Below are 23,049 nucleotides of genomic sequence, written 5' to 3'. Positions count from 1 at the left end.
CTCTATCTCTCTCTGCGACTTTATCGGCGTGGTAAGGTTCGCGGGCTGGTTCTCTGGAGTTTAGTTGCACATAGTAAGCAACAAAAGGATAATATCAGAAGGGTGTCTCCAAGCGGAGGCAAGGGTCGTTGAACGGATTATCGTGTATGCATGTAGTGTATTGGCTTGTAGTTCTCTCTTCATGGCACACGGCTCTGGCGAATGGGGGATCATCAGATTGTCTAGGGGACGCAAAGAAACATGTTACTTCTATCCCGGTTCGTGCTTGGTGATTACGGCATGTCAAACCGTAGGTCGGCATTGTCTTGCTGAAGTTGTCCGTGATGAACACGCTGTAGGGACTTGAGCTGTCGGTGCATCAAGGCCGCCCCACAGTCTAGGCAGTGCTCAGAAGCTTGGGAGCCTCTACAACATCATCACCAGCATCGTCTGCAGCTCGGATAGCTGGCGATCGTGGGAAGGTGGAAAAAGAATGTGACGGGAGTCGTTTTTCCCTTTCCAACAGCAACACACCTGGTCAACCACGAGAAACCTCTAATGATTGGACCAAAGCTCACTCGCTCGTCATCGTTATAATCTCTGACCCTCCCCTTTCTTCCACCCTTTCTGTTCCTGTCTATAGATGTACTCTTTTTTTTTTTTTTCCAACAACCGAAAGCGGGTCGTCACTTGATATAAAAGTTTCCATATTCCCCCTCTCTTGCCCCATTGACGGGATTGTATCACGAGGAGGCTAAAGAGAACAAACGTCCCCAGACTTGTGTGTGGCGGGAGGGCAACAACTGCGGTAAACACCTTGCAAAGTCGATTCAAAGACGGGGATTAAGCTTGTTGGCGAACCCAATTTATTTGTCAAGCTGCGGCACACATCTCACTCTGGGGGAGACGACGGGTTTTTACGAAGATGAATTCTCGTTGTTACAGCAAGCAGTATGTAGGTATACCAGAATATAGGCATAGACTCACTGCCGCCGGGGCCTGTCTACATAGGTATCGAAAGAGGGAGAGAAAAAAAAAAGGGGAGCAAGAGATGCTGGTTCCCCCTTAAGCCCCTTCCAAAAAAAAACCAAAAAAAAACAATTGTGAGCAATAAAATAGCAAAGTAGAAAGGTAGCAGCAGTAATGTCTGCCCTTTCGTGAAACCTCCCACCGTAAACCCCCCTTGCCTAACCTGGCCCAGTATACACAGCATATGTACGCGCTCACGCGTCATCTAACTCCCGCCTTTCCCCTAATCACTATCATCCATGTCGAACGGGTCCTCACTCTGGTCGACGTCCATCTCACTGTCATCCTCAATGACATAGGTGGGCTTCGCCTTCGCCTTGGTTGCAGCCGCGCGCCCAGGCCTGCTTCGAGCAGCGGGACGAGGCGGGGACTCTGGGTCCTCCATGTCAACATCATCCTCGTCATCGTCGCTCACCACGCGCTTCGTCGCCTTCTTAGCGGCATAGGCCTTGGCGGCGGGCGAAAGCGTGGGCGGCTTGGGAGCTGCCTTTGCCTTGGGCTTAGCCTTGGGTGCTGGTGCTGCTTCGGCGTCCTTGGCCTTGTTCTTCGCTCCAGCGGGACGACCGCGAGCCTTCTTGGCCACTGCAGCAGCAGGAGCAGCCTTGGTGTCCTTTGCCTTGGAACCCTTGGTGGCAGGAGCACCATCATCGCTCAAGAAGCTATCAATGTCGTCGCCCTTGTTGAATGTCTTGTGAGGGGACGACCGAGCCAGCATCTCGTAGTTGGTGTCGTCGACACTATCGTCGTCAAAGTTTCTCGAGGCCTTGGTCTTGATCTTGGGCAAGGTGGAGTCGCGTCCATTGTCAGGACGGTTCATGGCGAACAAACTAAGTCGGCCCTTCTCGGTCTCTGACTTGGGCGCGCCGATTCCGCGGACCAGAGAACCAATGTCTCCAATGTGGTTTTCCTCCACCTCGGACTCCTCAGATTCATCGTCAATAACGTACTTGGACTTCTTTGTGGCGGTCGCAGCCCTCTGATTCCTGCCGTTGGCGGCGGGCTTTGCAGGCTTCGGTTCAGGGGACGCGCTCATTTCGGCCGCACTCTGGAAGTCGTCGTCATCTTCGTCAGATTCATCCTCAATGACGTATTTCTTCGTTGCAGCAGCGCGCTTGCTTTTGGGTGCAGGCTCAACCGATGCGGACTTTGATGCGGCCTTGTCGCTGGAGGTCCTCTTGCTGCCAAGGTTTTCAAAGTCGTCATCGTCGTCGCTGAGCAACTCTTCCACTTTGGGCGAAGGCTCCTTGACTGCAGACTTCTTGGGCGCAGGCTTCTTGGCCGCTGCGGACTTCTGGCTCTGCGAAGAGTTATCGTCCTCGACCGCCGACTCCGCTGGGGCAGAGGTGCTCTTGCCAAGGCTGGCAAAATCTTCGTCGTCGTCATCAGTGTCGCTTAGCTGGTAGACGGGCTTCTTCTTGGTGGCAGCGGCTCTGGGGCGGGTTGGTTCAGCTGCGGGCTTGGCTGCGTTCTTTCTGCCACCAAGAGCAGCAAAGTCATTGTCCGAGAATGCGTCCGAATCGGCATCCTCCTTCTTTGGCTTCGTCTTGTCCTTCTCGAACATGGCGGCGAACCTGTCAGCAGCCTTCTCGGTGACCTTGGCGGCAGCCTTGGCTTTAGGTCCAGGACGCTTCTTCTCCCCGGGTGCGTAGTCATCGTCCTCCTTCTTCGTCTTCCGACCCTTACCAGCACCAATCTTCTTCGACACACGCCTACCAAGTCTCCGAATGTTGGTCTGGATTTCAGCGTCCATGGCCATCTGGGTCTCCCACTCGGCCACGAACTCGTCGAGATCCTTTGACCAGAGGTCCTTCTCGCTGAGAGCAAGCAGTGCATCGTGCTCGGCCTTCTTGTTCTCAATTTGCTTCTGAAGTCTTTCAAGACGTTCATAAGTCAAGTTCCAAATGGGCATCTAGAGATGATTGTTAGTGACAAGATTTGGCGATTGAGGTCAGGGAATACTAACAGAAAGCAAGTAGTCGTAGCCGTTCGTCTGCTCGTCGGTCTCCTCTTCTTCACCGTCGTCATTGCCCTCCATGTCTTCGTCGGTGGACTTCTTCTTGACATTCTTGTCCTTGTTTCTGGGGAAAGGTTCGTACTTGCGCTTGGCGAGCTCCTCAACAAGCACCTGCTTCTTCTTCTTCGCAACGACGAGCTTGCCGTCGATGATTTCCCTGATGAAGCGGGCTTGCTCAGAAAGCTTTCTGAAGTCTGAGTGGTAGACGCCCAGCCAATGCTTCTTGCGCTGGGCATACATGTCGAGACGATAGTGGTAAAACTCCTCCAAGATGTCTTCCACCTTTTCGTACTTGCGAATCTGACCGTTGGTATCAAAGGCGACCAAATTGGAGGTTGCAACCTGCTTGGAGAGCTTGAAACGCTCCATGAGGCCGTCCTTCATAACGTCCTTGACTTGCTTGTCATCCATTTGGATAACAAAGTGGACGTTCTTGTGGTCGTTGAATTCCTTGTAGTCCTTGATCCAAACAGGGCCTTTAGTACCGCTGATGACTTCTTCGAGCTTGGCCTTGAAATCGTCTGTCCACATGCGGATAGGAAGCTCAGTGACGATGACCTCGCCAGTCTTCTCATCAAGCTCACAGATACCATTGAACTTGTAGCGGTCTTTCTCGGCCTGCTCAGGGGTGCCCTTCCAGCCACGGAACCACGGCATCATGGTCTGGAACACACCATCCTCGCCATCCTCACCATCGAGGCGACCCATGCGTCTTTTCAAATTGTTGACAATGTCAATCGGATGGTAATTGGGGATGGAAGTACTCCAACCCGTACCGATACCGTCAGCACCGTTGCAGAGAATCATGGGAATGATTGGCGCGTAGACCTTGGGCTCGATCCTCTTTCCGTCTTCGTACTGGGAGTCCAGGTTGGGCTCGTCGAGGGGAGAGAATATCTTCCTTGCAAATGGCGACAGTCTCGTGTGAATGTAACGAGGGCTGGCAGCATCTGAACCACCGGCAAGTCGAGAACCGAAATTTCCGGAGGGCTCCAAGCAGTTGATGTTGTTTGACCCTACAAAGGTCTGCGCGAGACCGATGATGGTCTGCTGAAGAGATACTTCGCCGTGGTGGTAGGACGTCTGCTCAGAAATGTAACCAGCCAATTCAACGACCTTCTGATCTTTGACCAAGTTTCTCTTGAAACAAGCGTACATGACTTTACGTTGACCGGGCTTCAATCCATCCAGAACAGAGGGAATGGAACGCATGTTATCAGCCATGGAGAAGAGGATGAGTTCCTTATTGACGAAGTCGGTGTACGAGATGGTTTTGGTAGACTGGTCGAGGAAAGTACCGGGAACAAAGCTACCGAGCCACTCCTTTCTGGCGTCCGCCTTCTTCTTGGAGAAGGCAAGGTCGAAAAGGTCGGCCTCCTCAGTCTTCATCGTGTCGAACTCCTTCAAATGATCATCAAGGTTGGTAAAGTAGACTTGGGCGTCTTCGTTTGAACTGGTACCCAGACCCTTGAAGTACTTGTAGTGCCACCTGGAAAGATCATTTCTGTTGGTATCCTTCCACTCCTCGTACTGAGGTTGGGTGAAGAATGACTTGAGGCGTTGCGGTTTCTTCGGGTTAGGTCCCTGCCAGACCTTGACGATAGGAGTGATGAACTCCCGGAAGAAGTCGGGAATCTGCAGCAAGGACGGGTACTGAACTTGCAAGAAGTTGATGAGAAGACCCTTGATATGAGAACCGTCGTGATCCTGATCGGCCATGATCATGAGGTGACCGTATCGTAGACTCTTGGTGTCGGTGTATGTCTGCTTGTGCTTGAGACCCATGAACTGCTTGATATTCTGGATTTCGGCGTTCTTCGTAATCTGGTCGATGGATGCATCTCGCACGTTGAGCATCTTACCACGAAGGGGGAAGACTCCGATGCGATCGGGATCCAGGATCGCACGACCGGCGACAGCCAAACTCTTGGCAGAGTCACCTTCCGTGAGAATGAGTGTACATTCATGGCCGTGGCGAGTGCCAGCCAGGTTAGCATCAACTAGTTTCGCGTTGCTGATGCGGGATCGCTTGTTTCCGTCGCTCTTGGCCATCATCTTGTCCGCCTTCTTCTCGGCAAAGTCGATGATGTTCTGGATGGCGTCTGATTTGGCGATCTTCTTTAGGAATTCCTCAGTGAGCGGACACTTGCTACCAAACTGGCTGACCTTGGTGGTCATCTGCTCCTTTGTTTGGGAAGTGAAAGCTGGGTTGTTGACAAGACAGTTCACAAAGATGAAGATGTGATTGCGAATATGGTTCTGCTTGAGGGCATGGCCCTTCTTCTTCTTGTCGAGAGTTTTGAGCAACGAGCCGGTGATTTGGTCGGCAACGTAGTTGACGTGTGTACCACCTGACGTTGTGGCAATGGAGTTGACGAAAGAGACTTGCTGGAAGGAGCCGTCTGACACGGTAAAGGCAATCTCCCACCTGGGGTGAGCATCGGTCTTGTCGACCTCGACAACGACCTTGGGCTCGACGCCCTCCTCTGCGCCACGTTCCTTGGAAATGGCCTTGGCGTACATCTCACAGTAGCCCTTAAAGGCGAGCTTGATGTGGGTGCCATTCAAGTACACCTTGATACCACGAACAGTACCCGCCATGTCGTAGACGCGGCGGTTGATAAGAGCCTCCAGATCGTCATCGATGCCGGTCATGCTGAAGCGCTTGAAGTCAGGCTTGAAGGTGACGCGAACAAAATCGCTAGTCTTGCTGCTGGAAATCTTGGCCTTGCCGCACTTGCTCATGTTGTCGGTCCAGACCTGTTTGTATCTCTTTCCGTTGTTGGAGTCCTGGCACTCAAGAGTGAATTGCTCACTGAAGACGTTACACAGCTTGGCACCGTAACCGTTGCGACCACCGACCGTCTTCTTCTCGTCGTCGTCGTAGTTGGAACCAGTCAAGAGGTGACCGAAGATCATCTCGGGGATGTAGATCTTTTCCTTGCCGTGAATCTCGACCGGGATACCTTTACCGTTGTTCTCGACGGAGATCTCGCCCGCCTCGCGGTCAACGGTAATCTTCATGGTGGTCATGGTAGCATCGCGCTGCTTGTTATCGGCAGCGTTGACGAGAATTTCGTCAAAAATCTTGTACAGACCAGGGACGAATGTGACTTTGCGATACTCCATGAGCTTCGTCTCCTTGTTGAAAACCCACATGGGTTGTTCAGTGGGCTCGACAGATCCAATGTAGGTATCGGGACGCTTGATGATGTGCTCCAGCTGGGTGAGCTTCTGGTAGGTATCGGTGGCATTCTTCTTGGTCTTTGGCGCGGCAGGCTCGTCGTCGTCGATCATCATGCTGTCGTTCTCGATCTCTGAGAGGGGGTTCCCGCTGGACTTCTTCGCAGCAGGCGCTTTCTTAAGCTTCTTGGCGCTAGGCGGGGTGTTGGAGAATGTTGAGGCGCCATCTTCGTCGTCGCTTTCGGGTTTCGCGCGCTTCTTGGGCACGGCTTTCGTCTTCAGCGTAGTCTGCGTCAGCTTCTTTGCTGGCGCCTTCTTGACGGCGGCTGCCTTTGCCTTGGGCTTCTGTGACGGGTCAGTATTGGGTCGCGTAACAATCCGAGGAGCAGTCGGCAGCTGGCTGGGACGCTGTAGAATAGGCATTTTGCCGGGAGGGCAGAGGAGGTGTGGTAGTCAGGAGGTGGCAAGGTACAAGGGAATTTGACCGCTGATGGGGAATTGTAATGTGAAGAGCTCGCGCAAGTAGACGGAGGGCAGTCGTGAAGAATATTTTCGCGACTGTGAATTGGTTTGCGACAAACGAGAGTCCGCCGGTGTGAAGGGCAGGCAGAGCAGGTGCGGCGCACCGCCAGATCTGGGTACAGGCCATGATGTTGAGGCAGGCGCAACGACTGTTCTTTCCCCGGATTGCGATGAGGGGCACGAGGGTGAAAGTGAAGGGGTCCCAGCAGAGACAGGATTACTCTGCAGACAGAAAAAAGGAAGCAAACGTACCGCAGGCGCAAAATCAGACTCCTCTCCCATACTAAACACGGACGCTTCGTCGGACGACATCTTATACAATATGCGCCCCCCGAGGCGCGGGGAGGAACACGAGAAATTTCGGAACGCGGTAGTAGTCGGTACACTTGGTGATGGTGGAAATGGTCGAGGAATCGCTCGGCGAGACAAGGACGAGGAGTGAACGACAAGATTTGATCCGAAACGGCTAGCTGGGCGGACCAGGCGCGCAATTGGCACGAAAGTTGAGGAGAAAAAAGAGAGAGAGGAAGGGAGCGAGTGTGCCAACTCGAGCAGGGTCTTTTTACATTGAAAGGAGGGTATGGTGAAGGGAGTTTGTGTGTTGCGATCTTGTCGGGACTGGATTGGGTGACGGTATGATTTTCCTTGTTGTTGGTAGCAACCCTTTTTGGGATGTTGATGTTTGGCACCTGGGCAAGTAAACAAATTGGGAACCTGGCGGGTGAAGGAAAATGGAGTCGCGACACCTCCTTGCTCCTTCTGACTGGACCGCGTCGGGGCCCTTGACGCCTTTCCCCCTTTGTTTACTGCCTCAGGCCTGCCACTGCCACCTCCCATGGCGTGGCGCCAGAGTGCCGGCGCGAGCGGGGAAACCGCACGTACTCACGTAGTGTACCTTACCTCCCGGCATCTGCCAGCTGCACGCTCTGCCTCTGCCCCGCCGTCCGTCCAATTGAGGCGTCGCGGTGGCACTAAAATTCCGCACAAGACCAGATGAGCGGGAGCAGCCAGCCAGACCCACAACCTTAAGCCCGAGACACAACCCGTCAACTCTCACCACCTTCTTATACCTACCTAAAGTACCTTACGGTGATTAAATATTGATATAGCCTCAACAGCGGGAAGAAACATAATGTCGTCTCTTGCATAAGTTGGTCAACCTCGACATAACTAATCACACCGCCGTATCATCTCCCCACTCTTGCTCCCATTCGTATCTCACAATGGATATTCGTGCACTCCTTGAGGTACTAACACAACCAAACGCCTCTCTGCGCCCTCCCGCTCGCCAAAACACCTAGTACACTAAGTACCCTCAGCCATCAAATAACACGTCTCGTCTTCCCCGTCTCAACCTCGTAAACCCATCCGCTAAGAGCAACACTCTCCGGCACCAACTTGGACGCCTTGATAAACTCAATATCCTTCTTCACAGCCGCATCCAGCTCCGGAAAGGGGAGGAAATCTGGGATACGGCTCGCCGCCTCCGAGGAAGCCTCGGCACTAACAAGCACGTTAGCAACCTAACCAGAAGAAATATGCCACTGACGCGGCGTGAACAACGACGGCAAATTCTCACCCAAGATTCTTCTCGACGAGACCAAACGCATCCTCGTTCTTAAACGTCAGCATGCCGCAACCCGTATGCTTAACAAGCACGATCTCGTGCGTGCCGAGGAGCTGCTGCGAGATGACGATGCTGCGGATCGCGTCCACGGCTGAAGCGCCGGCCTAGAGATTGTTCTTGTTAATCCCACATTGAGCCCCAAGACGACGGACCTAGCAAGGAAAGAAAAGAACTCGATTGGATGCTTCTCTTCTCTGTGAGTCAAGATATTGCTCTTACATTGCGAATGACGTGCGCATCGCCCAGCTCAATACCAAAAGCCCGCGCCGGATCGATCCTGGCATCCATGCACGTCAGGACGAGGTACTTTTTGGCCGGCGGGAGGGCGAGGTGGCCCTTGTCAAAGGTCGATGAGTAGGTTTCCGAGGCGGCCTCGACGTTCTTTTGGATTGCGGACATGGTTGGAAGTGTGAGATGATATTCTGTGGAACTAAGACTTTGCCGCGAATCACAATATGAGAGAGGTGTTGAGGGTTTGTTGTCTTGGTTCTACTCGAGTAGATAAGGTATATAAGTTATGGACAATGACTGTCTCGGGATTGTAAGAGATGGGAGATCCCTGGCTTTACATATTCCCCTCTTCCTCTCTCTTTCTCCTCCAAGCCCGAAATGTAGTCCTCCAAGTGCCGCACCTGTGATGACCACTGAAATCCTGTGGTATCTGAATGTGGGTATATTGCGTGCTTTTCGGCCTTTGTGCACACCGAGACGTTCAACCAACGAGCTTCGCCGTCTACCGCTGCCCGCATCCCAAGAGCAATAGTTCGGTCCCGGCTGGGAAAGGTGAGTGTGCCGCCCGAATGCCCCGATTTGAAGGTGGGGTTTGATCGTGGCACTGATCGGCAGTATTGGTAAGCTAGGTATCACCTCTGTCACCGATCTGGTGCCAAGTCTCTGCCCACGCAACTCTTCTTCAGCGACGCCCTTGGATAAGTTGATGCGCAGTCGTCGAGGTAAGAAAGTGGATGCAAATCCAGAGATGGACAATGTCGGCGTTGCATCATCCCAAAGAGCCGTCACCGAGCCGCTCTGACTGGGCCCCATAAACCTTTATTCGCACACCGGGTCACCTTGCAACAACTGTATCGGGATCTCGAGGAAGTCGGTTATGCGTGCCAGAATCTCATCCGATTCTTTCAAATCCCGTCCTCGTTCGCACGGGAATCAACAGATGACGTGGGTCACCTACGTCTTTGTAATAACTATCTAGAACAGACCATCAAACCCCTCAACGCCGCGGAGTCCCTGAATGAGGAAATTCGCTATGTCGAGAGCTGCTTATAGAAGAAAATCTGGTCCTTGAGCTGTCGTGGAACGGCAGGGCTGATGCCGTAGTTTGGGATTCTGCCAACTTCGACGTATCCAAATTTCCTGCAGACATCCTCTGCCGCGCTGCCCACCTCAGTATCAAGCATCTGTACATCTCTCATTAGCGCTTTCCTGGGGCTGCAGATTTGATGCGCTCTAGTTCCTTACCAGTAGCGTTCGTCCCCTCCGAATAGCCTCACCCTCCAAAGCACTCATCAACATCCTGGCACCACCACGCCGACGGAACTTGGGGCTGATGAGAAGCTTCTCGACGAAGCCGCGGAACGGGCCCGTCTCGGAGTAGGGCATGGAGAGCATTACGACGCCCATGAGCTCGGTTCCCTTGAACTTGGTGCCCGGGTCGGATTCGTCGAGAAGGATCAACATCATGCGGGTGCCTGCAGTCACCTCTGCTATGCGGTCTTTCCACCATCCTAAAAGCTTCTCATGTGACAGAGGGGGCAAGAAGGTCGCGAGGGTCCGATCTGAGCTGATGCAGCCGGCATGTAGTGCTGCTAGGTAGGGGATCAAGTGGGTGTGATCCGCAGGGGAGAAGATGTACGGCGTCCCCGAGCTAGAGGACATCTTGAGGGGGCAGCCTCCTTGCCTTGTGCGTGCACAGGTAGTGTACTCTTCTACCGTCTTGATGAAGTATCCCGTCGTCTACAAGAAATACGATAGCGGCCGTGACTTGGACCAGATGCCTCAGAAACTGCGCGGCGCAGCCAGACCAGAGCAGAACAAAGTAAGAGCTAGTCGAGATCGACAATGCGGGAACAGCGCAAGTTTGTCCTCTGGCCCTGCCGTGCTACTGAGGTCTAGATGGTGAGTAGATGCACGTAGTTGAGACCTGTCACGAAGGATCCTTAAATTCAGTTAGTTAAGGTAATTTGATGCTTGTCTCTTGTTGGCGCAGCGAGGTCGCGTGTCTTTCCTAATACTGGGTGAGGGGAAATTTGTCAAAAAAGCTCACCTCAGCTTTAAGAAACTCTGCACGAGACGTGAGCGAGCGTGAGACGGTCAGGTCGCGTAAGGGGGTTGTCCGTATGAGTCGATGAGTCAATTGATATGGTCAAGACTCGCAAAAGTGTCAGGAGACGGGAGACAAGTGGAGATATGAGACCAAAAGATATGTTGAGGATATCAGGACAACGGGAAGGAATTCGTGACAAGAGTCAACTCGTGCAGGGAGGTTCTTTTTTTCGATGGCTCCTGCCAGTTCAATTGGGTCCAGCCCAGGTGTCTTTAAGGTGGGATTAGCGCCTTGGTGGTCCAAGCCCACAGGTAATGGAAGCCGCTACGAGGGAATTCCCGGCGCAAGGGGCCGTAGAGAAGCCGGCAGACAAACAGCACTCCGCATAGAATGGAAGTATGCGATAGATTGTGACATATCAGACAAGCAAGCACCTACCGCAATTCACATCTGCAGCACCAATTTACAATGAAAGCGGTTTCCTCGGGCCTACGGATACATGCCTGAACGGCCGTTGGCAGCCGCAACAACTTCCAGGTTTCTAGGCTTCCATTGCTTCCACATATGTTCGCTTCCATGCCGTGTCTCATTTATCAGACGTCCAACATGCCTATCCGGCCCGCTTCTTGAGCCGGACCTGGCCCTACGATGCAGTTTGTCTCCGGGAACGCAGGGCACGTGTCCGAGTCGGAGTGCTTAGCCCAGCTGCCATCCGACCCCTGGATGATCTGTCTTGGAAGTGGAGCAAACAAGCTTAAAGCTGATGTTGAAGAAAAGATGCCAATCCCATCTGCATGCAGGATGTGTTGTAGTATTGTAGGGTTTACTATAGTTGTTTAGCAGCAGCATGGTCAATTCGTCGTTAACCTCTCCTACCTTATTGACTTGAGCTCTCAAGATACCTTAAGGTAGGTAAGACGAGTACACTTGTCTTTTCGTTTAACCCTGTTTGCCCCGTACCCCGTATTCGCTCTACACTGCCCCTCCAGCGTCAGTATTTCCATGGGTCAAACTTGCTTTCATTGCATTGAGCATTCTATTCAGCTTTCGGACGGACAAATCACAGCTGCCCACCCGTGCCACCGAAACCCTTGAAACCCAATTCCCTCCACGACATGAGCCTTTGATAGGCTGCCACAACTCTGTGTACCTTGCTGTCAAGTACCCCATTGCCCTTACGCAGGTAGGAAAAGAGACTCCCGTCTTATTCAAGGTACCTACGCAGGAAGGTAAGGAGTTGCAGGTCCATAGGTGCAAGCATCAAAGTCCACCCACTCACGGGAGTTCGGACACACGGACCATCCGCTGGTGTCGTCTCACCTTCAGCTCCCTTCACCGCATCTACCTGGACCCAGAGGCCCTGAGGTGCATGGTCCCCATCTACAAAGTACCGGGGGACAATAGGTACTACCCATGGTATCCGTAGCTATCTCAGCTTGCAGTTGGCTACCTCCCCAACTCTCTTCGCACTCACATGCACCTACCCCTCTGACGTCGCTCTCTAGACCCTGTTTCATCGCCGCCTTTACCTAACACCAACTCCGAGTTCCCCTCCTCCTCCAAAGCTTCCTTCAACGACACGCACCTACCTTGGTCCGCGATTCTCACAACTCCCACATTCTCTTTTTCAATTCTCACCACTACCTTCTTACTCTCCTATTTCGGCCTCATTGTTACTCAGAAGCAGCTCCCTGCCGCCATGGATCACATCTTCCGCAAGGTGGAGCGGGGCATCGACGCCCTTTTTGGGGATGAGCGACACGCCCATACTCACTCAGGCCACGAGTGCCATGAGCACCACCCCGCTGGTCATGCCGAGAACAGATTCCAGTCTTTTGCGCCTCAAACCACTGGTAATGCCAAGTGGTACGTCGACGGATGTTCATACTTCTGGGCCGTTTCCGAAGCTATCGAACGTAAGCTTGCACCACTATCGTACCAATTCCTAAGCAATCAATCATCTTTCTCTGACCATGTGAGCTGCAGAGGCCCGCGAGAGCATTTACATCTTGGATTGGTGGCTGAGCCCAGAGCTGTACCTGCGCCGCCCTCCCTCTCAGAATGAGCGTTACCGCATCGACAACCTGCTCAAGGCTGCTGCCGAGAGGGGTGTCAAAATTAACATCATCGTCTACAAGGAGGTTGAAGCCGCCTTGACCCGTGAGTGACCCCGGCCCTGAGCAGTCGTCTGAACACCGAACTAACGACCAATGTCAACTAGTCAAGTCATCCGTAAGTCAACATCAGTTATATCAAATATATCGACAATGTGCACCCTTAGAACTCGAGTCATGCTGACATTCTCATCAAGCACACAAGGACCTACCTGGAAAGCCTTCATCCCAACATTGGCGTGTTTCGACACCCTGACCATGTGCCCACCGGATACGACTTCCAGGCTGAGCTCAAGCAGAACTTCGCCAACATGAACGTCAACACCTTCACCCTGTCCAAGGCTTCCGGTGATGCCATCAAGGCCATCTACGGTACCGCTACCGACGGAGTCACCCTATTCTGGGCTCACCACGAGAAGCTCTGCCTGATTGACGGCAAAATTGCCTTCATGGGAGGTCTCGATATGTGTAAGTCGTGATGCCAAGCACGCACGACATTCGCTAACAGTATCATAGGCTTCGGCAGATGGGACACCAACAGTAAGTCGAGATCATCTCTCAGGTCCCCGAGAGCCGTCTCTAACAGAAATAGGCCACCCCATTGCGGACGCCCACCCTGGCAACCTGGATGCCGTCATCTTCCCCGGCCAAGACTACAACAACGCCCGCGTATACGACTTTGCTGACGTGGACAACTGGGAGCAAAATAAGCGTAAGCCAGTACTACAATATTGTCTGCTCCTGTCTGTGCTAACATTTCACCAGTCGATCGCACCAAGAGCTCTCGTATGGGCTGGTCCGATGTCAGTCTCAGCTTGAGCGGCCCCATCGTGGCAAACCTGGCAGACCACTTCGTTGATAGATGGTTCGTAGCAGGAACTAGTGGTCCCGACGGTTCTAGAGTTGAATATTGACAATGAGTAGGAACTTCATCTATGGCGAGAAGTATGGCAAGAAGAACCCTGGAAAGTACCAGGCCCTCGGAGGAGGTGCCGCCAACGCGGATGCTGGCAGAATCGCCGAGAACGAGACGGAAAGCGGCGGTTTCTTCGGCGGTGGTGGCCATACCAGCCATCTCTTTGGCGATCTTTCTGACCGTATCAACCGAGGCATCAGTCGCATGGCGGTCAGTGACGACAACCAGAATGACGGTCCCCGTAGGATCGACCGTGGTGACCGTGCTGCCAACATTCAGCTCACCCGAAGGTTAGTAATTAAGGGCCTCATCCCATCAGTCAAATTACTGACGGACTATCACAGCTGCACGGAGTGGTCAGCTGGCCACCCAACCGAGCACTCCATTGCGAATGCTTACATGCATGCCATCACCAACGCCCAGCACTACGTCTACATGGAGAACCAGGTAAATCTCCCTACCCCCTTTTCCTCAACTTCATCCACGAGGCACTCTAACATACCGTTCAGTTCTTCATCACGGCCACCAGCAAGGAGCAGCACCCCGTCACCAACAAGATCGGCCGTGCCATTGTCGACCGCATCATCCGCGCCCACCAAAACGGGGAAGACTTCAAGGTCGTCGTCGCCATGCCCGCTGTCCCCGCCTTCGCCGGCGACCTCAAGGCCGACGACGCCCTCGGCACCCGCGCCATCATGGAGTTCCAATATAACTCTATCTCCCGCGGCGGACACTCCATCATCGAGACTCTCCGCTCCGAGGGCGGCATTGACGACCCGGGCCGCTACATCCGCTTCTACAACCTCCGCAACTACGACCGCATCAACATCTCCTCCACCATGGCCGACGCAGAGGGCCGCTCCGGCGTCCGCTACGAAGACGCCCGCCGCGAGCACGACGACAACGTCGGCGCCGGCTACGGCGAGCAGGGTCAGGGTTACGGCACCCGCGGCGACTCCCAGTACGAGCGCTATCAGGAGGCCGCGTCCCGCGTCTCGGACCAAACCTGGGACACCGTCTCGGCGTGCTACATGGACAACGGCCGCGATCTGCACTCGGTCCCCTGGCACGGCGAGCCCGAGGCCGAGCTCGACGCCTTCGTCAGCGAGGAGCTCTACATCCACTCCAAGCTCCTCATTGCCGACGACAACCTCGTCATCTGCGGCTCCGCCAACCTCAACGACCGCTCCCAGCTCGGCACCCACGACTCGGAGATCGCCGTCGTCATCGAGGATCCCACCCCCATTGAGTCCGAGATGGCGGGACGCCCGTACACCGCCTCCAAGTTCGCCACCTCCCTCCGCCGCCAAATCTTCCGCAAGCACCTCGGCCTCCTGCCCGACCAACCCTGCGACCGACCCAACGACAACTGGACCTCCATTGAGCGCGGACCCAACGCCTACGACTGGGACTCCCCCGCCGACCGCCTCGTCCGCGACCCCATGTCCCGCGAGTTCTGGGATCTCTGGGAGGGCACCGCCCGCACGAACACGGAAGTCTTCACAAAAGTCTTCCACAACGTCCCCAACGACCGCGTCCGCACCTGGAAGGACTATGACGAGTTCTTCTCCAAGTACTTTATTATTCCCGGCGCCAAGAAGGAGGACGACAAGCAGAAGGAAGAGGAGGCCAACCGCGGCAAGGTCGAGTATGGCCACGTCGTGCGCGAGGAGTTCCCGGGAGGCGTGCGCGAGGTCAAGGACTGGCTGAACCGTGTGCGCGGCAACATTGTCGAGATGCCACTTGACTTCCTCGTCGACGTGGACGATATCGCAAAGGAGGGTCTGTCTCTCAATAGCTTCACTGATGAGATTTACACGTAAACAGACGGATAGTGAATCCGTTCTGTGGCTCTCCGTTCATAAACAGAAACACAAAAAAAGAAAATAGCAGAAAAAGAAAAGAACACAACATCTGGGATTGTGTTACCGAAACAAACGACAACGTGTATGGGTGGAAAGCTTTGGAATTTAGAGCTGGGAGGAAACAATTGAACTCTGTTCTGGGTGGTATTCAAAGCAGCCTCCTTTTGGTCCCCAATCTCGCGTATGACAAACAATGAAACGGCTGCTTCTCTTTAGACTGCTATCAATTCCCGTATTTCCCGTATTTCCCGGATATCGTACCTCCTCATGATCGCGAGCCAAAGTGAAACCCTATAGTCCGGCCCCATCAAGTCATGCATGCAACACTGTCATTACAACACAAGTCAACTGCAGCGACCGAGGCCCGAAGACTACGCGCATACCAAAGCCGAGGGGTCCTCACAACTAAACATATCAAATAAACAATGCATAATCTGTCAAAGTGGCAACGTAAGGTAGACGCGAAAGGCGTTGTATTCCCCTTCCTCCTTCTCCACCACCGCCAACCCTATCAAACATAAAGGAGGATTTATTATACAGACCTCTAGGCCTTGTCGGCCATATCCCACACCAAAGAGAGACGAAGAGACACGCAGCGGGAAAACAAGAAAAAAAGTAATAAGAAAAAAGAGTCCCCGTCAACTCCGTGAGTATTCACCTCAATGCTTTGGGTTTTTAATACGTCATTCTGCTTTCCTTTCGTTGAAAGCAAAAAAAAAGTCAAGCACAACCCACACACTTTTGACGTCAATGTTCCCCAAATCGTCGTAGCCTCATTCATGGCCTTCCCATTAGTCCAACTTGCCAAGATCATGCTGTGCAGGGCACCGCTGCTCCTCTAGCCTCTTCCATTCATGTTCGAGCAAGCTCGACTTCTAGTCCACCTTGCCGTTGCCGTTGGGGCCCAGGAGACCCTCCTTCATCAACTCCTTGTTGCCCCATGATTCTTCCAGGCGGAAGTGGCCGCCACGGCCCTTGCGGGTGCGGCTGCGGAACCATGAGAAGGCTCCAAAGGCCAGGCCAAGAATGCAGCCCATGGTAAGATAGGGGTGCTCGACAAAGGTGACACGGATGTCGAAGAAGATCTTCTCGAAGCTCGAGATGGTGAGCTTGGGCTTGATCTTAGGCGGCGAAGAGACGACCTTGTTAATGGTCTCCAAAATCGACGTCCGAGACAAGAGGATATTGTTGCCAGTAATAGTAGTATCCCAGTAGCGGCGGTTCTAAGGATCAAGTCAGTCAGGCTGCTCCTACGTATGTGTACGTCGGTTGTACTTACATCCTCGTCATTAATAATGACACGGTCTCCGTCCTTGGTATCGATGCCATAGGTGGTGCGGATCCATCTCTGCCAGAAAACACTATCAACCCAGGCAAAGCCAACCTGCTTGCGGTCCGACTTGTCCATGTTGATGCGGATGGCCTTGGCCGCCCGCAACGCACGCCCGTCGCCACGATCATCGGCCTCATCGATTCTGAGTTGCTTGGCATCTCGAAGCTCTTGCCTTTCGTGCTGGAAGAGAAGGATCTGCTTATCCATCCACTCGTTGGCAGCACTCTTCAACTCGCGCTTGGCTCTGAGGAAGCCTTCCTGGTCTTCTCTGTTGACAATTCCAAGGACAACAACCTTGCCATCCATGATCTCGCGAGCATTGGAAGCAGTCATCTCGGGAACAATCGGAAGCCAGACTGACTTCATCCAGTTCAAGACTTGGTGAATATCACGCATCTCCTTGGGTGTTAGCGGCTGGTAGTATGTGGGGCGGCCCTCTCTGGAAACGAGCAAGCGAGGCCAGGTCGTGATCTTGTAACGGGCGAAGAGGACGGGGTCCTTGGTCTTCACAAGCTTTGCCTTGCCAATCAGGCTGAGAGGGATACGCTCAAGAGCCATGAAGTCCTCAGAGGTAGTGGCATGGTCGTAGAAGTAGATGAAGATGACCTCTTCCTTCTCCTCGAGGACTGCGAGGGACTCGGCATCTACATCCAGTACTCCCTCGCTAATGTCGATGGCCTTGTTGGCGTAGTGGACAAAGTCGCCGAGGCCTCTCAGACCATCGTACTCGACACGCTCGCCACCCTTGAAGAAGAGGATAGTGGGGTAGCCGCGGAGACGGACGTCCTTGCAAAGTCTGGTCTCCACGTCGCAGTTGACCTCTCCGATATTCAGACGACCCTTCATCTCCTTGGCCAGTTGCTGCCAGTTAGGTGCCATGGCCTGGCAGTGATGGCACCAGGGTGCGTAAAACTTAACAAACCAGGGGTCCTGGGTCATGGTGACCAAGGTCTGGAATCTCTCGGCACTCAGAGGCACAGAGGCACCTTCCTTGTTAGGTGTGACTGTAGGTTTCTTGACGACGGCCTTGGTAGGAGCAGCGACAGCCTTCTCAGCGGTGGTGCTGGGCTTTGCATCTGCCTTGACGTCGGCCTTTGCGTCAGTCTTTGTCTCAGTCTTCGCGTCGCCCTTGGCATCGCCCTTAGTATCAGCCTTCGCATCGGTCTTGCCTGCAGGCTTATCGTCTTCCTTCGCGGGAGGAGCCTTCGGAGGAGCCTTGGTCTCTTCCTTGGGCGGTGTCTTCTCGTCGGCCTTTGCGGGAGCCTTGCTATCAGTCTTGGCGTCGGCCTTGTCGTCCACAGGCTTCTTCGAGTCGTCGGCCTTTCCAGGGGCCTTTTCGGGGGAGGTCTTGTCGCCAGGCTCCGGATACTCGAGGCTGCGGGGCCTGGTTCCGGGCTTGGCCGCCTCGAGGTACTTCTCGATAATGGGGCTGATCTGGTCAATGTCCTTGACACCCTTGATCAACTCGGCCAGCTCGCCATTCTTGTAGAGGATGGTGCTAGGGTATGACGCGACGTTGTGGGAAGCGCAAAGATCAAAGTAGGCCACGCAGTTAATCGTGGCGAAGCGGAAATCGTAGAGCTCGGTAAAGGTCTTGTCCTCCTTGGACTCGGGCTTCGAGGTGTAGTACCACTCGTAGAGGGTCTGGTATATCGGCGCATAGTCTATGCAATGCGGGCAGTAAGGGCTGTTCCATCGTCAGCACGTTGCGCAAAGGGCGGGTAAGCGATAGCATGATTGTATACCTGTAGTGCTTGATAAGCATGAATTGCGAGGCCTTGACCTCCTTATCAAAGGTATCCGGCGTCAACTCGAGTATTGGCGGCACTTTCATGGAGTTGAAGTAGGTGTTCTCCCGGTCATCCTTGTCTGCCTCTGCTGCTTGAACCCCGGAGAGAAGGGTCGAGCCCAGGAACAGGAACAAAGGTGATAACCTCATTGCGGCGATGAGGGTGCACCGCGTGAGTGCGATGACTTTGTACCGAAAGATGAATAGCAAAGTCTGTCAGATGATGCCAATAACGACGGCTGAGCAGACGCAATCAATCGAGAGGGCGCGGCAAAGCGCGGTTGTGTCGTCAATTCGCTATGGGAAGGTGCAGCGTCAGATGGGTGTGGATCGGATCGGAAGTCGCGATTGATGTGGTTCGAGGGGTTTGCAAAGGGTTTAGATAAAACCTTTTAGATCGCCGAAGACATGGAGGGTAGAAAAGTCGAGAAAGAAGCTAATGTTCCTTTCGTCGTCTGGGTCAAAGCCCCCCGAAAATCGTCCAGCGGCGTCGAAATGAAGGAGAAAAAAGGGTGGTGGTAGGTTAGAGTGGTGGTTGCTTCTGGCAAAGGGGGAAGCCAAGCAAAGGGACCAGCGAAAGCGAGCGACAGGACTGGCAGGTCAGGAGAAAGACCGTGTGTCAAGATTCTGTAGCGCGGTCCAGGTTCTCTGGCTGGTTCTGGTTCTGGTCCTGGTCCTTGGTCCTTGGTGCCAGCCGTTGCGCAGCCAAACACGGGAAAGATATCACTGCCTTAGATTTAGGGCAACAACGGACGCTTTGTGCGTGTTCTGGGTAAGGCCACCGTCTCCAGTCAATCTCCAGCTGGCTGTCCACTCTTGGTGTTCCCTGGCACCCTGGCAAAGCCTGGCAGGCGGGAAGCGGAGAGTGTGGGAGAACTGCGGGAACTTGTGGTGCCAGCTGCCTGCCTGCTAAATCTGCCCCCACTAAACATTGGTTCATTTCGCCATTCAAAAGTTGGGCAAAGTTCAATCTTGCATCTTGGGGCGGCAGCGAGGTGGATCTGGATTGCGATAAGAATAGAATGCTGCTTATCCATCTCGGATCGCCACTTCAAAATCTCACCACGCGTGCCATGCACCACGCACTGCCATGCAACAAACTCGAAAGCTATGGAGAACCGTTCCAATGGCACGTGCGGATCGTCATCGCATCCCACGAGGGGGAGTAAACCCAAAGCTCGGGGCTTCTCAAACCCACGAAAGGACCCTGAACGCCATGGTACTTATATGCTCGATTCTTGTTGCAATGATTTTTGGACCTCCTTTTTCATTTTGCTCTAGCTGAATCAACAATTAATCCACATCGTCACTGGTGCTGCTCGAAATTCCGCTGGAGCTGATATCATCAACAATGCCCATGTATCTAGGTCCCAACAATAAGTCCTCGAGATTTCGTTCTCGAATCTCTTCCAATATGTTCTTGAAAGCTAACCACTCGTCGAATGTCGGTACCGTCTCGCCCGGCTGTCTAGAGTCTTCCTTGCCATAAAGCCTGGCAGTCATGATCTTCATTGGAGTATCACCAGCCGCGTTTGCTTGATCAGGGTTCAACCCGCGGATGCCAGCATCGCTCAAGATGTCAATGAGCTCCTGGTTGGCACTTTGGGCCGCGAAGTGAAGCACCCCGGATCCGTTCTTATCAACGGCATCGAGCCTGGCGCCGTGCTGGATCAGGAGCTCCAACAAGGCTGCATTCCGCCACAGAATCGTGTCGTGAATAGGTGTTCTGCCTTCGAACCCCCTCTGTTTGGACGGTACGCTGAGGTCCATGCCGGCGTTGCAGAGCAGGTCGAGAGATCGATCCCAGTAGGCTCTTCTCGGATCCCAACGGGCGACATTACTTGTACGACGAGCCCTGTACGAGAGCGGGCATACCCAATTTGTGTCGGTTTCAACCACCAAAGCACTTCCTCTCTGCAGTAGTAAGTCTACAACATCAGGGTTGTCGAATGCGAACATGATTGCGGTCTCTCCTCTGGACCCACGGTAGTTGTCGATCTGGGCATTAATGTTTGCACCAGCGTCGAGCAGAGCTTTAGTCATCCTCACCGAACCAGGAGATTCATATCGCGCTGCATAATGCAGAGGTGTCCACCCGCTCCTGGTGGTCGTCTCAATGCAGGCACCGCGATACAGTAGTATATCGAACGAAGCGTAATCGGCCAGGTAGATTGCCCAGTGCAGCGGACACCATCCGTAGCTATCCAAGCTGTCAATGTCAGACCGAGCGAGTGTAATTGCGTCTGACAAATATGTCGGGACGGTCCCGAGCATCGCATCGTGAATCAAGGATGATGTTTCGACCTCTTGAGAAAACGTCAGTTGCTCGAGCATTCGACGATGCTCGGGCTTGAGAGACTGTATCCGGCTTTGCTTCGCGGCATGATAGAGTATACGAGAACGGCTGGCAGCGGTCCTGAGACGGGTCAACCTGGAACCATCAACCGAGTATTACGGTACCGGATCAAGTTAGCTTACCAACGAGTAACATTCTCGGTATGCAACGGCCATCCTTGCTCGACCAGAAATTCCGAAAGCGTCAAGTTGACGTCGCGTAGCGATATCTGACAAAGTTATAATAAGGTTAAGGAAATTGCACGATCTACATATAGTGAGAATCACAGACGTACCATCAGAAGAGAGTTCCCATCCTCATCTACATCTGTCGGCAGTACCGTTGAGTTGATGATTCCCCGTTTTATCCATTCGAGGTCGAAGTTATACACAATCGATATCATTTGTTCACGTGGAACTAGTCGTGGAACGCGGAGGTGAATCGAAGAGCCGATTCCGGTCAGACTGTCCCGCGAAGCAGCGACAAAGAGGGCACGCAAGAGGAGCCATTGGGGAAAGATGTATATCATCCGTGTCGAATCTGGTGCTCCAGCACACGCCTCAAGGTCGCACTTTCTGGGCCCTAGCAGTGACTTTCTGTTGGATTCGAGGAAGAGGGTCCCCAATATCGAGCGTAACCATGTCGGTGTCTGGAGCCTAGAGTGGCGATGGCATTGACATTTGCAATATGATGTGCATTTTTGGTCGGCTGGCTTCTGGAATGACAGAGATGGGCTGCCTCCGGTCTTCATGTAGCACGGGCTGTTGCTAGTCACAGTGGAAATCTGGTCTCTACCTTGCAGCGCCTTTGGTTGCAGGGTCTTGCCACACATCTGGCTGAGAGATGCCTTGATATCGTCTAAGTCGGCTTGACTCATGAGTTGCATCTGTCGATGTACCCTGCCCTCCTCTTCCAAAACCTGGAAAGAGGTCTCAACGAGCTGGCGGATTTCGAATATAGCCTTGGCGTGATGAGAACTATTCCGAGGTCAGCGACTCGCTGAATAGTGCTCGCCTTTGACAGTCAGCTTACACTTACCTCTGTAATGAGATGAGAGCGCCAAAACAAAGGTTCAAAGAGCCTTTGGTTTTGCTTGCCTTGCTCTTCAGCTTGGCAATATTGCTTCTCTCCCGAATCCACCTCGACATTGAGATGCGAAGTTGCCCGCTCATTTCATCGCTGGACTTAGTCCCTGTGAGACGATGGCACAGAGCTAGAAGCTCCTCTTGTATGCTCTCTAGATCATGTTTCAGAGCCAATGTCGGAGCTACGTTCAACGTCGGAAGAGCAACATCTCCCTTCTCCAGTTCCTGAAGCGGACTCTTGACCTGCTCGATAACGTCCTGGAGAGAAGTGAGTTCGTCAATGAGCTCGCAAAAGTCCGTCGGAGCATGGCGAAGAGAGAGGAGTATTTTCACTCCTTTCCCAACCGCCGCCGATGCTTGTATCAAAGCGACGATGCTTGCGGCGGTGGAAAGAGGATCCATATTGAGTTGACCACTGGAGGGGATGAAAGAGGAAGCATGTATGCACCGCCAAACTTGAAGTAGGGCGTGAGTGGGAAGGATGCCAAGCCTGTTCAGCCTGCCCGCATATCAGCTGGAATATTTCGACGAACCATCTTCTCTGAAAAGGTGAAGCCGGCCCAAATGGGATCAATACGGCGGAGGCAGTGTAGGTGCTTGCAGGCAAAAGCTCAACCTATCACATCACGGGTCAGCAAGCCCGAGGCCAGGAGAGAGGCCATGCTTGAGAGATTGCTTGAGCCGTTTTCTCAATTTATTTGTGAGTAAAACATATCTGGTAAAAAATCTTGTGGCATTCAGATGAGAGAAGAACCGATTTGGCGTCGTACTTCCAAGGTGAAAGAATATAGCAAACGCACTCCAAAAGCGGCGCGATCACTGCCCTGCTGCGCTGACTTCGTTTATGACTGCCACAGGGACAAAGCGTAGCTTTGGAATTTGCCACAATCATACCTGGATAGCTATTCTTAATTCTACACCACCAAGATATGTCACTCAATTGTTTGACTGGAAATGCAGTCCAAGAAGTTTTGGCT

The 23,049-nt window shown here is 53.3% G+C and overlaps 6 protein-coding genes across 6 annotated transcripts; 1 reads left to right on the top strand and 5 right to left on the bottom strand.

Annotated features, from left to right (window-relative positions):
• Window positions 1–1,231: 1,231 nt before the first annotated feature.
• On the bottom strand, window positions 1,232–7,039 carry TOP2 (DNA topoisomerase 2; the record flags this gene model as incomplete). The annotated part of the gene is made up of 3 exons (XM_053192363.2): window positions 1,232–2,917; window positions 2,972–6,550; window positions 6,980–7,039. The coding sequence occupies 3 exons, from the start codon at window positions 7,037–7,039 to the stop codon at window positions 1,232–1,234; spliced, it is 5,325 nt and encodes a 1,774-aa protein (XP_053050127.2).
• Window positions 7,040–8,049: 1,010 nt separating this feature from the next.
• N0V96_006893 (uncharacterized protein) lies at window positions 8,050–8,753 on the bottom strand (the record flags this gene model as incomplete). The annotated part of the gene is made up of 3 exons (XM_053192362.2): window positions 8,050–8,230; window positions 8,307–8,458; window positions 8,574–8,753. 3 exons carry the CDS (start codon window positions 8,751–8,753, stop codon window positions 8,050–8,052), a joined length of 513 nt encoding a protein of 170 aa, XP_053050126.2.
• Window positions 8,754–9,616: 863 nt separating this feature from the next.
• Window positions 9,617–10,247, bottom strand: N0V96_006892 (uncharacterized protein; the record flags this gene model as incomplete). The annotated part of the gene is made up of 2 exons (XM_053192361.2): window positions 9,617–9,769; window positions 9,831–10,247. 2 exons carry the CDS (start codon window positions 10,245–10,247, stop codon window positions 9,617–9,619), a joined length of 570 nt encoding a protein of 189 aa, XP_053050125.1.
• A 2,087-nt stretch (window positions 10,248–12,334) lies between these two features.
• On the top strand, window positions 12,335–15,488 carry N0V96_006891 (uncharacterized protein; the record flags this gene model as incomplete). Its single annotated transcript, XM_065757858.1, has 9 exons — window positions 12,335–12,551; window positions 12,622–12,795; window positions 12,857–12,867; window positions 12,917–13,217; window positions 13,266–13,289; window positions 13,342–13,461; window positions 13,515–13,614; window positions 13,674–14,112; window positions 14,175–15,488. 9 exons carry the CDS (start codon window positions 12,335–12,337, stop codon window positions 15,486–15,488), a joined length of 2,700 nt encoding a protein of 899 aa, XP_065613381.1.
• A 917-nt stretch (window positions 15,489–16,405) lies between these two features.
• N0V96_006890 (uncharacterized protein) lies at window positions 16,406–18,802 on the bottom strand (the record flags this gene model as incomplete). Its single annotated transcript, XM_053192359.1, has 3 exons — window positions 16,406–16,753; window positions 16,810–18,550; window positions 18,609–18,802. The coding sequence occupies 3 exons, from the start codon at window positions 18,800–18,802 to the stop codon at window positions 16,406–16,408; spliced, it is 2,283 nt and encodes a 760-aa protein (XP_053050123.1).
• Window positions 18,803–19,945: 1,143 nt separating this feature from the next.
• On the bottom strand, window positions 19,946–22,474 carry N0V96_006889 (uncharacterized protein; the record flags this gene model as incomplete). The annotated part of the gene is made up of 5 exons (XM_065757857.1): window positions 19,946–21,083; window positions 21,131–21,216; window positions 21,283–21,308; window positions 21,783–21,964; window positions 22,026–22,474. 5 exons carry the CDS (start codon window positions 22,472–22,474, stop codon window positions 19,946–19,948), a joined length of 1,881 nt encoding a protein of 626 aa, XP_065613380.1.
• Between the last annotated feature and the right edge of the window lie 575 nt (window positions 22,475–23,049).

Source organism: Colletotrichum fioriniae, assembly GCF_027942845.1.
Source record: "Colletotrichum fioriniae strain IMI 355084 chromosome Unknown scaffold_8, whole genome shotgun sequence".
In the NCBI taxonomy this organism is placed as follows: Eukaryota; Fungi; Ascomycota; class Sordariomycetes; order Glomerellales; family Glomerellaceae; genus Colletotrichum; species Colletotrichum fioriniae.
The sequence above is the reverse complement of the archived record's forward strand: the minus strand, read 5'-3'. Positions and strand labels throughout refer to the sequence as shown.